At 35.8% G+C, this 14,044-nt stretch overlaps 1 protein-coding gene across 1 annotated transcript; it reads right to left on the reverse strand.

The window, feature by feature from the left end:
• Positions 1–439: 439 nt before the first annotated feature.
• Positions 440–8,840, reverse strand: LOC137391255 (uncharacterized). The gene is made up of 3 exons (XM_068077670.1): positions 8,707–8,840; positions 5,141–5,351; positions 440–1,588 (listed from the first exon to the last, which is right to left on the reverse strand). The coding sequence occupies exons 2-3, from the start codon at positions 5,285–5,287 to the stop codon at positions 665–667; spliced, it is 1,071 nt and encodes a 356-aa protein (XP_067933771.1). The 5' UTR covers positions 5,288–5,351; positions 8,707–8,840; the 3' UTR covers positions 440–664.
• Positions 8,841–14,044: the final 5,204 nt, after the last annotated feature.

A 14,044-nucleotide genomic window follows, 5' to 3' on the forward strand; every position in this document is an offset into this window, starting at 1 on the left:
AGCCCATCACTAATAAACAAACTGTCCAATAGCTCATCACTATTAAACAAACTGCCTAATAACTGGTCACATTAAACAAATTGTCCAATAGCCTGTCACTAATAAATAAATTGTCCAATAGCTTATCACTATTAAAAGGTTAGCAGGAGTTAGCAAAAAAGTTAAAAGCCTAAAATATGTCTATCAAATGTATTCATCTGTAAGAATGGTTTTATCTACCTTTTATACATGACAGTGGTAACCTTTAAAAGCTATGAGAAGTTGTCCGCTCTACGTAATAAATATTTAAAATTATATTTAAAGTATAACGAATTGACAGGTTTATTCCCCACCTAACTATTGTTGAGCATGAACAACCCTGGATAATTTATTTTACCTGAAACGTGTAAGAATTTATGATGCACAATTGTTGCTACCTTTAGTAACACCGAGAAGAAGGTACGTGAGCAGAATATATTGTTACATAAACTCACAATACTTTGCAATGTTGACCAGAGCGTGTTTAACAAAAGCTTATACAAAACTATAAAACTATTCCAGTGCGATGAAGCATTAGCACAAAAATAAATGTATTGGATGGATCTAGCGACTGATTTGCAATAAAATGCTACCTGTCCGTCCACCTACTAGCGATATCCCTGTAGAAATTGAGTCTATGAGTAATTTACACCTCAAAAGATGTTTTATCTGAGGCTGCGTCCATTTGTATATCCACGGAAAATTTTGCAGCACTTCCTTTCAAATGTTTCGCATAAGCCTGAAATGCTGTTGCTAGGCAACTCGCGATGCGTCTAGCATTTTTGTTAGAGTCACAGGCATACACGTGACATTCTAGCGACCTTTCTTGAGAAGACATCTCTTTCACCATTATGAAGCAGAATACTCGAGGGTATACAGTGTCCTGGATTCCGTATGATATGAATTGTATCGGAATCTGAACGGGTTTAAAACTTCTGATTTTGTTCTTGCTGTGTGGTCTCATTTCAAGCCCTTGGTAGTAGACGTCGAGGTTTACTAGCGGCAAGTCTTCACTTTTCGGCATTCTGCTGATAGAATCTACGACATCTTCTACGACGACACGAGTATGTTTAGATCCCCACATGCCTTTTGTAAGTCGTTTCCCCATGTACTTCACTATGAACCCTTGCGGGAGTTTAGGGGGCGGCGGCTCTCCCTCAATGCGAATTTCTATCTCGTCTGAAGCATTTGAGGATTTCCGACGAAAAATCTTTTTTACTTTACTTTTGGTACTCGGTCGACGTTCTTTTTCTTTCACTTCAGTCTCTGCGTGTTCTGTAGAACGAATTAATCTAGAGCTGCCTCTTTCGAGAGTTGTCTGGACTCCCATTTCATGCGTTTCAACAGTTTTTGATTGTTTGGCAGCAGAGGTGGAGGGACCATTGACCTGAGCATCGCCAGAAGAAGATTCACTGTGTGTACTGGCGTAGCTGCTGGTACTGATAGAGCTGACCTTGCTACTGGTTCTGTGAATCTCATTTTTTGCTGCCTCCCCACTTTTGTAATACTCTTCCATTTCGTCGTCCATCTCTCCTTGTTCAAGCTTTTCTTCTGCCATCATCCTTGCTGCCTGCCAATATTTCAATAGTCGGTGTTACACATTGCTACGTATAGATTGACTGACATACTTTTCATTGACTTACCAAGCATTTCCATCTAGACCAAAATTGACAGAGTCATTTTATTATCAAATGAGGAGAAACTTAGCATAAAAATTTTCAGAGTCCAATTATTTGTTTACAACATCTTAAAAAAACAGTGTCAGCCCCACACATGCACACCTTCACTTTACCATGCTGCAGGACAGTGTTTAGTTTTACTTAAAAATAGTGAATTCCATTTGTATTCTTGTTGTATTTGTTATAAAATATATACATTCACAAGTTAACTAATTTTTTCATTTACAGGTCCTTGAAATATATGCTAATACAACAAAGAAACAAAAGTTATGTAAAAAGGTCCCAGCATCTCTTGTTTGAAAATCAGAAAAACAGTTTCATAAGATTCATAGAGCATATGTTTAAAGGTTGGAATGAAATAACAAGGAAATTTCATTTCATTATGTAGCCTCGTATTTATATAAAAACAAAAAGCCCAGCCCTCTCCCTCTTATTAAACAGAATAAAATGATGGCATATGAACTTGAGCTATGGAATCCTGCGTTTTACTGCTAAATCAATATCACATTTTCTTTGGTGTTTGCAATACAAATAAGTAGAATTTTTTTGTTAAATGCGCAAATAAAGCATTTTTATTATACAAGCATATAACATTTTTATTGTATATGGTTGTCAAATTGATATATTGAAGTAAAATATGGTTGATAGTACATTTTTACACAGAACTACAGACATAAATTAGGTAGCTTGAATAAAACTTACTAGTTGCTCTAACCACTGACTTGAATATTTTAAAATTGGTTTGCATAAAATCATCAGAGGTCTAAAATGGTCACTTGTCAGAGGTTGTCATTTGTTACTTTGTTTGCCGTCCTGCAAAGGGCAAGTCGGGTTCAACTCCGAAAATAGGCCAGTGATAGTGACAGGAAGGACATCTAACTTTAAATCCCTCACTGCAACTCATTGCGTGTCTCCAGGCCTCCAGACATTCTTTTACCACTGGACTCAGGTATGCCCAGCCAAGACTACAGAGCCAACGTATATGCAACAATTCTCTTAGGGCCCTCAAACAGCCTCCGTTTGCAGTAAACTAAACAGACATCATACATGATCTTTGAGGGATTGTTCACGTACTTTAGACATGCATGCTGCACCTTTACAGCAATAAGGGATTCGGTGTAACTACCCTCATGGGTTGGATTACAAGCGTACATACTTAACACCTACTGACCTAGTAAAATATAGGTCATGTTCACATAAGCATTGAGATTCGCTTGAAGTCGTGGCAGACTTTCTTGGCTTTGGCTTTTTGTTGCAGCAGCAAAGGCTCGAATCATAATGAGAAAGAGCAAAAATAACTAGATGAGAGATAAGCTGTCATCTCTATATAGACTTACAATGACAAGATTTGAAAAGGAGCTTAAGTGTAATACGAGTTAGTAAGAGAATCTCATAACCATGTCAGTGTTTAGTCATGAACAATTTGGTTACTTTCATAATTGAAAAAATAGAACTTAGATGGCCTTGCCATTGGCAATAAGGAAATAATGTTCAGCATGTTCATTTCCTGTTAAAAACTAGGTTATTGGTGGGGTGAAATATGAGGGAATGTATGTGATTAAACACCTTTAGTGACAAAAACATAATCGCGTAAAATTTAAATCCTCTCTCACTGACCATTTTTGTACAAACTATTGAGTTGACAGTTGTCAGAGATGCAGTAGGTACAACTCAAAGTTTGCTATTTATGTTGGTCTATGACAACTGCTGCAGGTGATTCATGTGCTCAAAAAGTTGCTTATATAACTTGTGCGTCTGCAGATGAGCGTCATAGCAAAGTTTTGGTAAGCCAAAAAATAATTTTGATTTTATCACGAATTTTTGGAATTGACATAATTTTTGTGGTTGTTTTCATTTACGACATTCTTACAGCTAGGTGACGCTCTCACTACGTCTTACTACCAGCATAGCATAGCAAAGCGAATATTATGATATCTCACCATGAGGGCTAATCGATTTTTAGATTAAACCGCAGTAAAGAAATATTGACAGTGTCAGGCTTCTGGGCGTACAAATGGACAATCATTTATGGGTCTCAAGCCATGTCGACTTTATTATCTCATAAACTAGAGTATCGACTCGGGCTCTAATTCTGCTCAAAAGGTAGGTGTAAAACAAACAGGCCTTTCGTATATTGCACATGTTGTCTTACGCTGCTCCGAGCTGGTATCTCATTGTATCAAAGACTGATAAAGAAAAATTAGAATGCTTTCTAAATTATGCTTTAGAGTTATGCTACCTGTTATGGACAGTCATGATCAGCGTATAAATACCCTTAATGCAGAGGAGCTAAATGTGTTTTCAGATATTTGCTGTCTAAAATACTCAAATTGTAACTTCAATCCGACTGACCATCCATTACATTCCTACTTTTTCAGAAAAAACCACTACATCTTATAACAAATAGCCACACCTTGCCAATCTACACTATAAAAGAGCGTTATGCAAAAAGAACTTTTTCTTTCAATACACACAATTTAATTTATTCTACTATTTTTGTTCTAGTTTTTGTCTCATGATATCATTTTCTTAAAGGGTATTGACCGGTGTAAATAAAGTTAGTATCTATCTGAGAATGAGAGCAACGTTTGTTTTGCAAGCATGACGTCTGCTTGGTTAAACTTGTACTGTGAGTGCTGAGAGCTCCATTGCGTTGTGTCTCTGTTTATTAAACTAAATTGACATAACTTGGAGCCAAGGCTAACTACACATCTGCAACCAGCACATGCTGAAGAAATTGAACTGCAGTTTGTGTTTTAAGCCAAGGGAAAACACTTTGCGTCACATGAAAAGACAGATAAGAGACCAATCTGTCCTTAGACTTAATACTAATAGAACCAGAAGATAGACTCGAAAGCTTGTTGAAAACTTTGTGCCAAAAATTCTGTAAAGTTTATTAAGCTTCATAAAGTTATTAATAGAGGTAGTTCATGTAAGATAAAGTGTATTTACTTTCTAGTAAATGCCAAAGCAAGCAAACTCTGTTTATATAATCACACCATCTCATTGTATTTTGCAGTCTTTGTATGCTCTAGTAACTAGCTCAATTAGGAAACTAAAATTGACTTAGCGAGGAAAAATAACTCCAAACTGCAAATAGTTAAAATGATAGTTTATAGGTAGAAAGGATGGGTTTAATTTCCTGATAATGCCACACTGGAATTTTATCATACAACTCCAATAAAACTGACTCAGTTACATTCTTCAAGGGTCATTTATGGCTAATATATGGTATCTTTAGCCATAAATGTGTGGATTTGTCTGACCATTGTCGCCTTGGAGTGCTACATTTTTAGTATGTTGGACTATAAAACCAGCAAGTGGTTAATGATTACCTTTTACAACTTTTATCACAGATAGCTAAAACATACAAAATTGGAGAACTTTCTTTGATTACAAATAAAGATTTTAATTGTTTCCGCTACTATTTCTAGAAGTCTCACCTTGAGTTGGTCACGGCGCAGCGTGCCAATATTGAGCTTATCAATAATGTCAGAGACATCCTCAGGTTCCAATTGTTCTTGAGGGTACGTTATCTCTTCCGTACCATTCTCACGCTGTCCTAAGGATTTTCTACTATGCAAAGACATGATTGATGCCTTCAATCATCTATGCGTTTCTCATTCGCTTGTCTGCCAGCTCTCACACTCCTAGCTGAAAATAGATATGCAAAGCGGTGTAACTAATAAACAATTAAGTTTGTTATACAAACTTTTTTTTATAAAAATTTATCAGAATTATGACTGGCTACTGCATTTATGTTTTTTTTGTTTACTTTTGAAATTAGTGAAATTTTTCGGTGTGTGGTGACAGGGCAGCAGACAGGTTTGGCAGCCTGAAGCGTGTTTGAAAATTGTAAATTGGTAGAAAAAGCAATAGGTCACAGAGGTCACGTGATGACAGCAAAACAGTTGATAAAAGTCATGAACATGTTAGATGACAGCTGCTGAAAGCTAATCATGAAATAATCAAAGCTTAAAAGCTAGAAAAATTTTATATAGAAATTCTATACAGAAAGTCTAAGGTTAAGAATCACTCGAACAGTGAGAGCAATGTCACCAATGAAGCGTAAATAGACCCAATATAGCCCCTTAGACTTTTGCTGACAGAACTCATTCTGTCATTCTTTAAGTCTGGTGCAATTTATAACATCAATAAAATCATTATCTTTTATCAAACTATGAATCAAAGTGTATTTTAAACGCTAGTTTTGATTCTGATTAGTGACACGTTTCTTTAGCAAACATAGTTTGTCAGAGCAAATACAGAGAGAGCCAGGTCATCAAAAGGATTAGGGAGCGATATTGGATCCATTCACACTCTTGTAACATCACTTTCTCAATACATTACTTTGGCTCATGGGGTGTGTGTTCTATTATTTTGTTTGCAATCTCAACATTACACATTCTTTGCATAGTATTTTTTTGTTCTACCAGCACATACAAAGCATAAAATATAATGGCATACATACTTGAAAATTTGGCGCGTGAGTTGTTATTGCAAAACATTCTTAAGCTATGAAACTATACTTTATAGAAAAGGTTAGAGAGAGAGAGAGAGAGACCAATAGCAAGAACCATCTAGAAACCAACTATAAGTGAAGGTCGTTTATGCCAGGAAGATTTGTTGGAGTTGCTTCCACACCGACAATCTCTGCTTGGTGTAAAACGAAAAATGGCTGTAAAAATAGTTTTTTCTCAGTCGCCAACCCAAGATCAGTGAAGTGCTGCATACTATGTTTTTTTGACAGCTGCCATTGATGATGCGCAACATGGAATTAACCAACCATATCTTGGAATATTAATAGCCCCAAAAATACAAGCAAATGGAATGGATATCGATGTAGTAGTTTATTGGCTATAAAAGGTGACCCGTTTTGTATAGTCGGAGTTGGCTTGCTGTAAAACCTTTGTAAAAATGTCTTTCAAATCTCAACCAGACAAGAAACACTTCCAACTCGCGCAGTGGAAATGCAACTCCGACAATTCGTTCTGGTGTGAATGCACTTTAATGAGCAATAAACTATAGCCATTGGACTGAATATGCCTGCACCTACCAAAGAATTTGTAGGAGCTATTAGCTGTACCAATTAAGAAATGTTGGGCTTATTCAATGCCTGCCGATACTTCGCCTATACATTAGAGAACTGAAGCTATTTTAATCACTACTTTAGCTAATTCGGGATACTTGAGCTATTTTGCATTTATTGTGATCTATAATACACAGTAAACTGATATAGAATCGACACAATTGTACAAATATATAGCATAACTTATGCCATCTACACCTCATGACACCATCTGGGAATTGGATATTTTTAAGACCATATTATTTTATATTATCAAAAACATAAAATAAATCTTTAGCTTATTTAGATATACATATATTGAAAACGTTATTTTGGATATCAATAAAATCATTGAAGGATAAACCTCTGAGTAAACGCAAATAAACATTGTTTTTTTTCAGCTTTTCAAAGAAAACTCGATGTCTTTATTTTAAGAGACAATATGTATTTTGATTATTATAATTTTGTATTTTGATACAAAGTGTTAGAAAGTTACAGTAATAAAATTTGGAATTCTCCATGTGATACCACAATCATAATAAACTGGAGCTGATGCACCGCTGTGAGCTTGTGAACTTCTCCTTACTAGAATTTATATAAATACAAGTTTACGTAACCGTAAACAGAATACAATAAATTGCGCTACTCTGAAATTATTGACTCTGAGAATTCCATGATAAGGAAAGCGCATAAGTAATTACAGTACAAGATTTTTATCTCTCCTTGGTAGGTGTGACAACAAGCAGGACACAGTCTCAAGTAGCGTCTGTCATGGCTAGTACAGACTTTACAAATCCCATGACAAGATTGAATTGATGCTTTACCATTGATTTGTTTAACTGTATTAATAAGATGTCATGATGAAGCTAAAGTCTCTCCATTAGAAAGTACACAACGTAACTTTGCGACTCATACAAAACTATTTACATGACTTCGTACCTGTACCTCATCAGTTAAGCTTTGAATTTAAAAAGTAACCCTGGGATTTGCCTTTTATTCAACATTCAAACATGTATGAGGTACAAAATCAAGCGAAAGATCTGTATAGTGTAATTTTATGGTGTATTGTTCTCACAAGAGCTGCCCATATCTTGAGTGTTTGTTCAAGGCAGTCTCTATACAGCTTATGTTTGTCTTACAATGCTTGTCTCAATACATCAGGCATATCTACTTCAGTGTAACGTCTAGTATGGAAGAATCTGCAACCTTGTGTGTATATAATTGCTTTCTATTTAGGAAGGCATGGGGTTTAGACCGTTTGGCAGCGTGGTAATGCCACAAATCACTTATGCAAAACTGTTAAAAATACAGAATGTGTTTGAATAAAAATTTCGTTGAAATTAACATCTATAGAGATGAGCTAACCAGTTCAGCAACTCTGGCTCTGCAACGCAGCTCCAAAATCGTATTTTATATCGGAAAACATCTATGAGTAAGAAGAAATCAAAAAAGGTTTTTGACGAGCCAAATTCAAAATGGCTGCAACATGCCGGTGACAAGGAGCTCTTTAAATCACTAAAAAACTTAAATACGATGTTTTGCTTAGCGTAGTTATGTGAAAATTTTGGAAATAGAGTTTCATGCTTTGTTCTCTGGTTTCAAGTTAACGCTTCTCTGCATCTCTGCTATGCACTTCACAATTTCCTTATAATAACAGCAAATTTGACTAGCTAAAAGATAATAAAAATGCATAAAAGATGCTCTTTTTACTGTTGCTACACTGTGAATGAGTTACTATATAGATAGCTAATGATTCACAAGCTTTATTCCTTGTTCACATCATTTCCTATAACTTGCAAAGCTTTAAGTAGCTATGACACATTTCTTTTTTCCTTTTATTCTAAAAAACTTAAAGCATTTTTGCAAACTAGAGATTTAGTCTTGCTCCTATCCCAAATAGCCTTAATCTACCACATATCTTAAGACAGAGCATTTACTTACCATCTGTACAGATACTATATGTTCCTACTACCACTAGCGACAAGCGTAGATGAAGTTGCCTATCGAGCACTAGTAGGCGACAGACGCTGCTGCGTAACCGTGAAATGAATGCACTGCACTAGGCAGTATTTCTATAACCCTTTATAGAAGACAATACGTAACTAAACCACTCCCTCGGATACAATGAGAACTCAACTGACGAGCATTGTGCGCCTCTGTACATTCAATATATTCATAACCAACCCATCAATAATATACATTGATTAGAGGTTGCCTCTGCGCTTTGTTCCATTTGTCAATAATATAAAATAACACTGGCAATTATTTATTACCTTGTTCAAGTGCCAAGTTAAATAGCCTATTCTTATTTCATCCGTGTTTAAAAGCTGAGATCTTGAACAGCGGATCAGGCTAGCTTAGATTACTGCAATTACCTTCAAGGGTTTCATAAAAGAATATAAGACAATGCCACGGAACCAAGGCTACCTATGACCTATGAGATACAGTTTAATCTAAAAGTATTGACAGAAAATATATATAGCCTATGTAGCCTGTGATTATATGTTTATGTTTGGAGCATTGATAGAATATAATAACAGGTAATCTACTTTCATAAGTAGCTAGCATTAAGCCTGGAGATGCCCGCAATTTCATTCCTTTTTAATCAGAGAGTCCACATGTGGGTGTTTAAAATTCTGGTTCTCAACAACCAAAGGAAATTTTGCAAACATATAGTTTTATTGCCTTGGCAAAATGCATAAGCATAATGATGTTTGTAAAGTTTGGATAAAATCTGCCAAAAAGTGTGGAAACGCATAGTTTTTATGCGGACTAACAGACAGAAAACAATGATAGGGTGTGATTTGTTAATATAGATGGTTAAGATCTCAGTCTTTCTTAGATAAGCATCGACTAACAAGTTGGAACATAGACAATGTTATGAATTACTAGTAATGCACATATTATCTACATGTATATACACTATGTAGAGGGTAGTGAATATCTGTAGCATGCACACTGTATCAGCCCACTTTAGCTTATAATAGAGCAGCCGTAGTTCAGTGGCTAGTCCGCTGGCATATAAGCAGAATGTTAGTGGTTTGAATCACAGAAAGACCATTGGTGGTGTTAGAAAGGGCATCCAGCCACAATTGCTCTGGTGTCAAATCCCATGTGCTGAGTGTCACAGTATATTTAGTCCTAGAATGAATCTGGTTTACAATAAAGTGCCATACAAGCAGCATTAGTTTTTAAGTTCATTAAATCTTGATAATTAAATTAAAACTAAAAAAACTACAAATAGAATTGGTCCAACTTTATGCTTTACTTAATTACAATTAAATGTTACAGCGTTATGTTTATTTATATAGCCTAAGATTCTACTTAGAGTTTGGTACGATAAAAGCTACTGCCTTATTAGTTATTATCCTCTATTAAGCACTTACTTATTTTAGTAGTTCAAGTTTACGCTTTTTAAAGTTAAGTCCGGTCTGCTCTGGTGTCTATTACATTCTTTCTTAAAGACGACTGGAATGGGAATAACAGTGATATGTCAAGACACGACAACTCCTAATTTTTGTATTCGTGTACTTGTAGGCTATATGTAGCTATTAAAGCAATACAATTAACAACTGGGATGACCCATGATGAGTAGAACTAAATATTTATACAAGTACCTTCTTCCACATAATCCACTTCCATAAAATCTGACGATGCAGCAACTATCTTGGAGTTATCTTTACTTGAGCTCACAGATCGTTTTAAATTAGTTTTATTCAAATGAGACTTTCTCAGTTTTGCTCAGTTTATACACTACAAAACGGAATTGTTTGACTGTTTAATCTCGATATCGTAAGAAAAGTTGTAGGGAGAAAAGTGTAAGGATGAGGAGAGTGAGAGGTAGGATAACTCCATTCCATGTTATCACCCTTTTAGAGTTTTGGTGTCGTATTCTTGCTGTAATGCAGGAGCTCAAGATACAAAACATCTCTTGTGTATATAAGTACACACTTGGTGAGTTTTCTAAGGCAAAGTAAAGAGCTACAAAGCTTCTCTTCTAAAAGCTTAGAATTACAGAATTACAGAATTGAAGAAAACCATGATTAAGTTTATTGCTCTGCCACAGTATTTGCAAAAGCACTTTACTACTATATCCTAGTTTCTCACTGCTAGGTTGATGTTATCATCTTACTTGCAGGTGTGTTTGTGGCCATTTCAGTGTATAGGAATATCTATTGGTATATTCACCATCATCTTGTATTCTGGAATTGTTTTATTATGGTTTAAGGTAAAACACTTGAATGGAATACCTTAGCAAGTACAGTCAAACATGGATAACTCGGCCACGGATAGCTCGAAAACATGGTTAATTCGAACAGTTTCTTTGGTCCGTTCCCACGTAATGATAAATTGCTATAGAAAACTCGAACTCAACACTGTTAATTCGAACTGTTTTTTTGCCCAACGGCTACCGAAACGGTTGTTATCGCTTTAGAAAATCACTTTATTCAAAGCCATAGAGGTAAACCTCATATTTTCATAATTCATAAGCGTTGTTATTACCACCATCGGCAAAATAATTTTGTCAACGACTTTTCTAAAGGTTTGGTCAAATTTGATTTATACTGCTATACGATTAATAGCACGGGCTTGCCGGGTCACGCGCGCAAGGATATTCGCCACGCGCATACAAAACAAAAACAGCATGTTGTTTTGTATGTGCGTGGCGAAAATCCTTGAGTGCGTGACCCGGCTAGCCCGTGACGAATAGTTTTCCGACGTTGATTCCGTGTTGAATCAACGTCGGAATGTTGAATGTTTAAAACGTCTTAAAATTGTTTTTATTAAACGTATACGTTGTCTTAGCTAAAAAAAACTATTCATCGTTTGACATAAACACAGAATACGTGTGTACATTCAATAAGTATCCATTCAAAAAGCGTGAGTGATATACAATGTACCGTTAAACCTCGTAAAACTTTTAATTGAACTGCCTCGGAGTGTTGCTCTTAACGAATCCCAGGTAAAGTAAGGGATTTTTCTTTGGTAACTTTTTCTTGAAGTTGCATAAACTTCAAGAAAAGTCGGCAAAATTGATCGTGGGTAAAACGCTCAAAAGAAAAAGATGTCTTTTCTTTTGAGCATTTCAACAACGATCAAGTTTTGCCAATGTCAATCTAAAAAAACGCCCTGGCAATAACATCACCTCAAACAACAAACCAATCTCAAGTGATAGAAAAATCTCTATACTTTTTGATAAAAACGTTTTAAACTTTACATTAGAAGCATTTAATTTGAAACAAGCCATTTGTGCTTTTGATTTATATTATAGTTTGCATATGTACAAGTATCTACTAATAAATAAGTAAATACATGGACTTGTGACAGTGCTCTGATAACTTGAACGCTCTGATAATTCGAACACTTTTGCTCGGTCCCGTGAAGTTCGAGTTATCCATGTTTGACTGTATTTGGGTTTCAAGTGTATAGGATTATCGGTTAGTATAATCTTAGTTATTTAGTGTTATAACATTCTATTGGTGCAGGAAGCTGTATAATTACACTTGCTTGTTTGTAATGTTTGTAGAAAGGCGTTTCTCCCTCCGCACTCACTCATATACTACTATATATAATACTAATCCCCTTGATATCATCAACTGGTTGCAACAGTGATGACCACTCGTAACTGCTATGACTTCAGTTGTCAATGTAACCTGGGCTCCAACACCTCAATCATACAACAGGTGATACTTGCTGCTCTAGAACATCTTTCCAAGTACAGTCAAACATGGATAACTCGAACTTCACGGGACCGAGCAAAAGTGTTCGAATTATCAGAGCGTTCAAGTTATCAGAGCACTGTCACAAGTCCATGTATTTACTTATTTATTAGTAGATACATGTGCATATGCAAACTATAATATAAATCAAAAGCACAAATGGCTTGTTTCAAATTAAATGCTTCTAATGTAAAGTTTAAAACGTTTTTATCAAAAAGTATAGAGATTTTTCTATCACTTGAGATTGGTTTGTTGTTTGAGGTGATGTTATTGCCAGGACGTTTTTTTAGATTGACATTGGCAAAACTTGATCGTTGTTGAAATGCTCAAAAGAAAAGACATCTTTTTCTTTTGAGCATTTTACCCACGATCAATTTTGCCGACTTTTCTTGAAGTTTATGCAACTTCAAGAAAAAGTTACCAAAGAAAAATCCCTTACTTTACCTGGGATTCGTTAAGAGCAACACTCCGAGGCAGTTCAATTAAAAGTTTTATGAGGTTTAACGGTACATTGTATATCACTCACGCTTTTTGAATGGATACTTATTGAATGTACACACGTATTCTGTGTTTATGTCAAACGATGAATAGTTTTTTTTAGCTAAGACAACGTATACGTTTAATAAAAACAATTTTAAGACGTTTTAAACATTCAACATTCCGACGTTGATTCAACACGGAATCAACGTCGGAAAACTATTCGTCACGGGCTAGCCGGGTCACGCACTCAAGGATTTTCGCCACGCACATACAAAACAACATGCTGTTTTTGTTTTGTATGCGCGTGGCGAATATCCTTGCGCGCGTGACCCGGCAAGCCCGTGCTATTAATCGTATAGCAGTATAAATCAAATTTGACCAAACCTTTAGAAAAGTCGTTGACAAAATTATTTTGCCGATGGTGGTAATAACAACGCTTATGAATTATGAAAATATGAGGTTTACCTCTATGGCTTTGAATAAAGTGATTTTCTAAAGCGATAACAACCGTTTCGGTAGCCGTTGGGCAAAAAAACAGTTCGAATTAACAGTGTTGAGTTCGAGTTTTCTATAGCAATTTATCATTACGTGGGAACGGACCAAAGAAACTGTTCGAATTAACCATGTTTTCGAGCTATCCGTGGCCGAGTTATCCATGTTTGACTGTATTTGAACTTTTTGTAAGCGATTCGCCGTCATCAGCGGTAGCTTCCCAGAGCTGAGCTGTGTCAGATCTCTTTCTCAAATGAGTTTTTTAAACTGTGATTTAAATCCTGATATCTGCTGCCAAATACATGAACACCAACAGGTTTCACCCACTTGAGTATTTCATCCTGTTTATATTCCAACCAAGAGCAAGGCTCCTACTGAGTGATGAAGCTTTAACTTGGTAATTCTGTTTTCCTACATCTGTTTGTTCTGAGCAACATGAACTGGCTATCACAGTACAGGTTAATCTGGGTTCTGAACCATCTTCTTAGCAGAGAGCAAACAAAACACAACGGACATTACATCAAAGAAATTCTGAATGGATTAGAAAAAAAAACTTGGATTAGAGAGCAGATTATTGATGTTTCCAT

This window comes from Watersipora subatra, chromosome 3, assembly GCF_963576615.1.
Source record: "Watersipora subatra chromosome 3, tzWatSuba1.1, whole genome shotgun sequence".
Lineage (NCBI taxonomy): Eukaryota > Metazoa > Bryozoa > Gymnolaemata > Cheilostomatida > Watersiporidae > Watersipora > Watersipora subatra.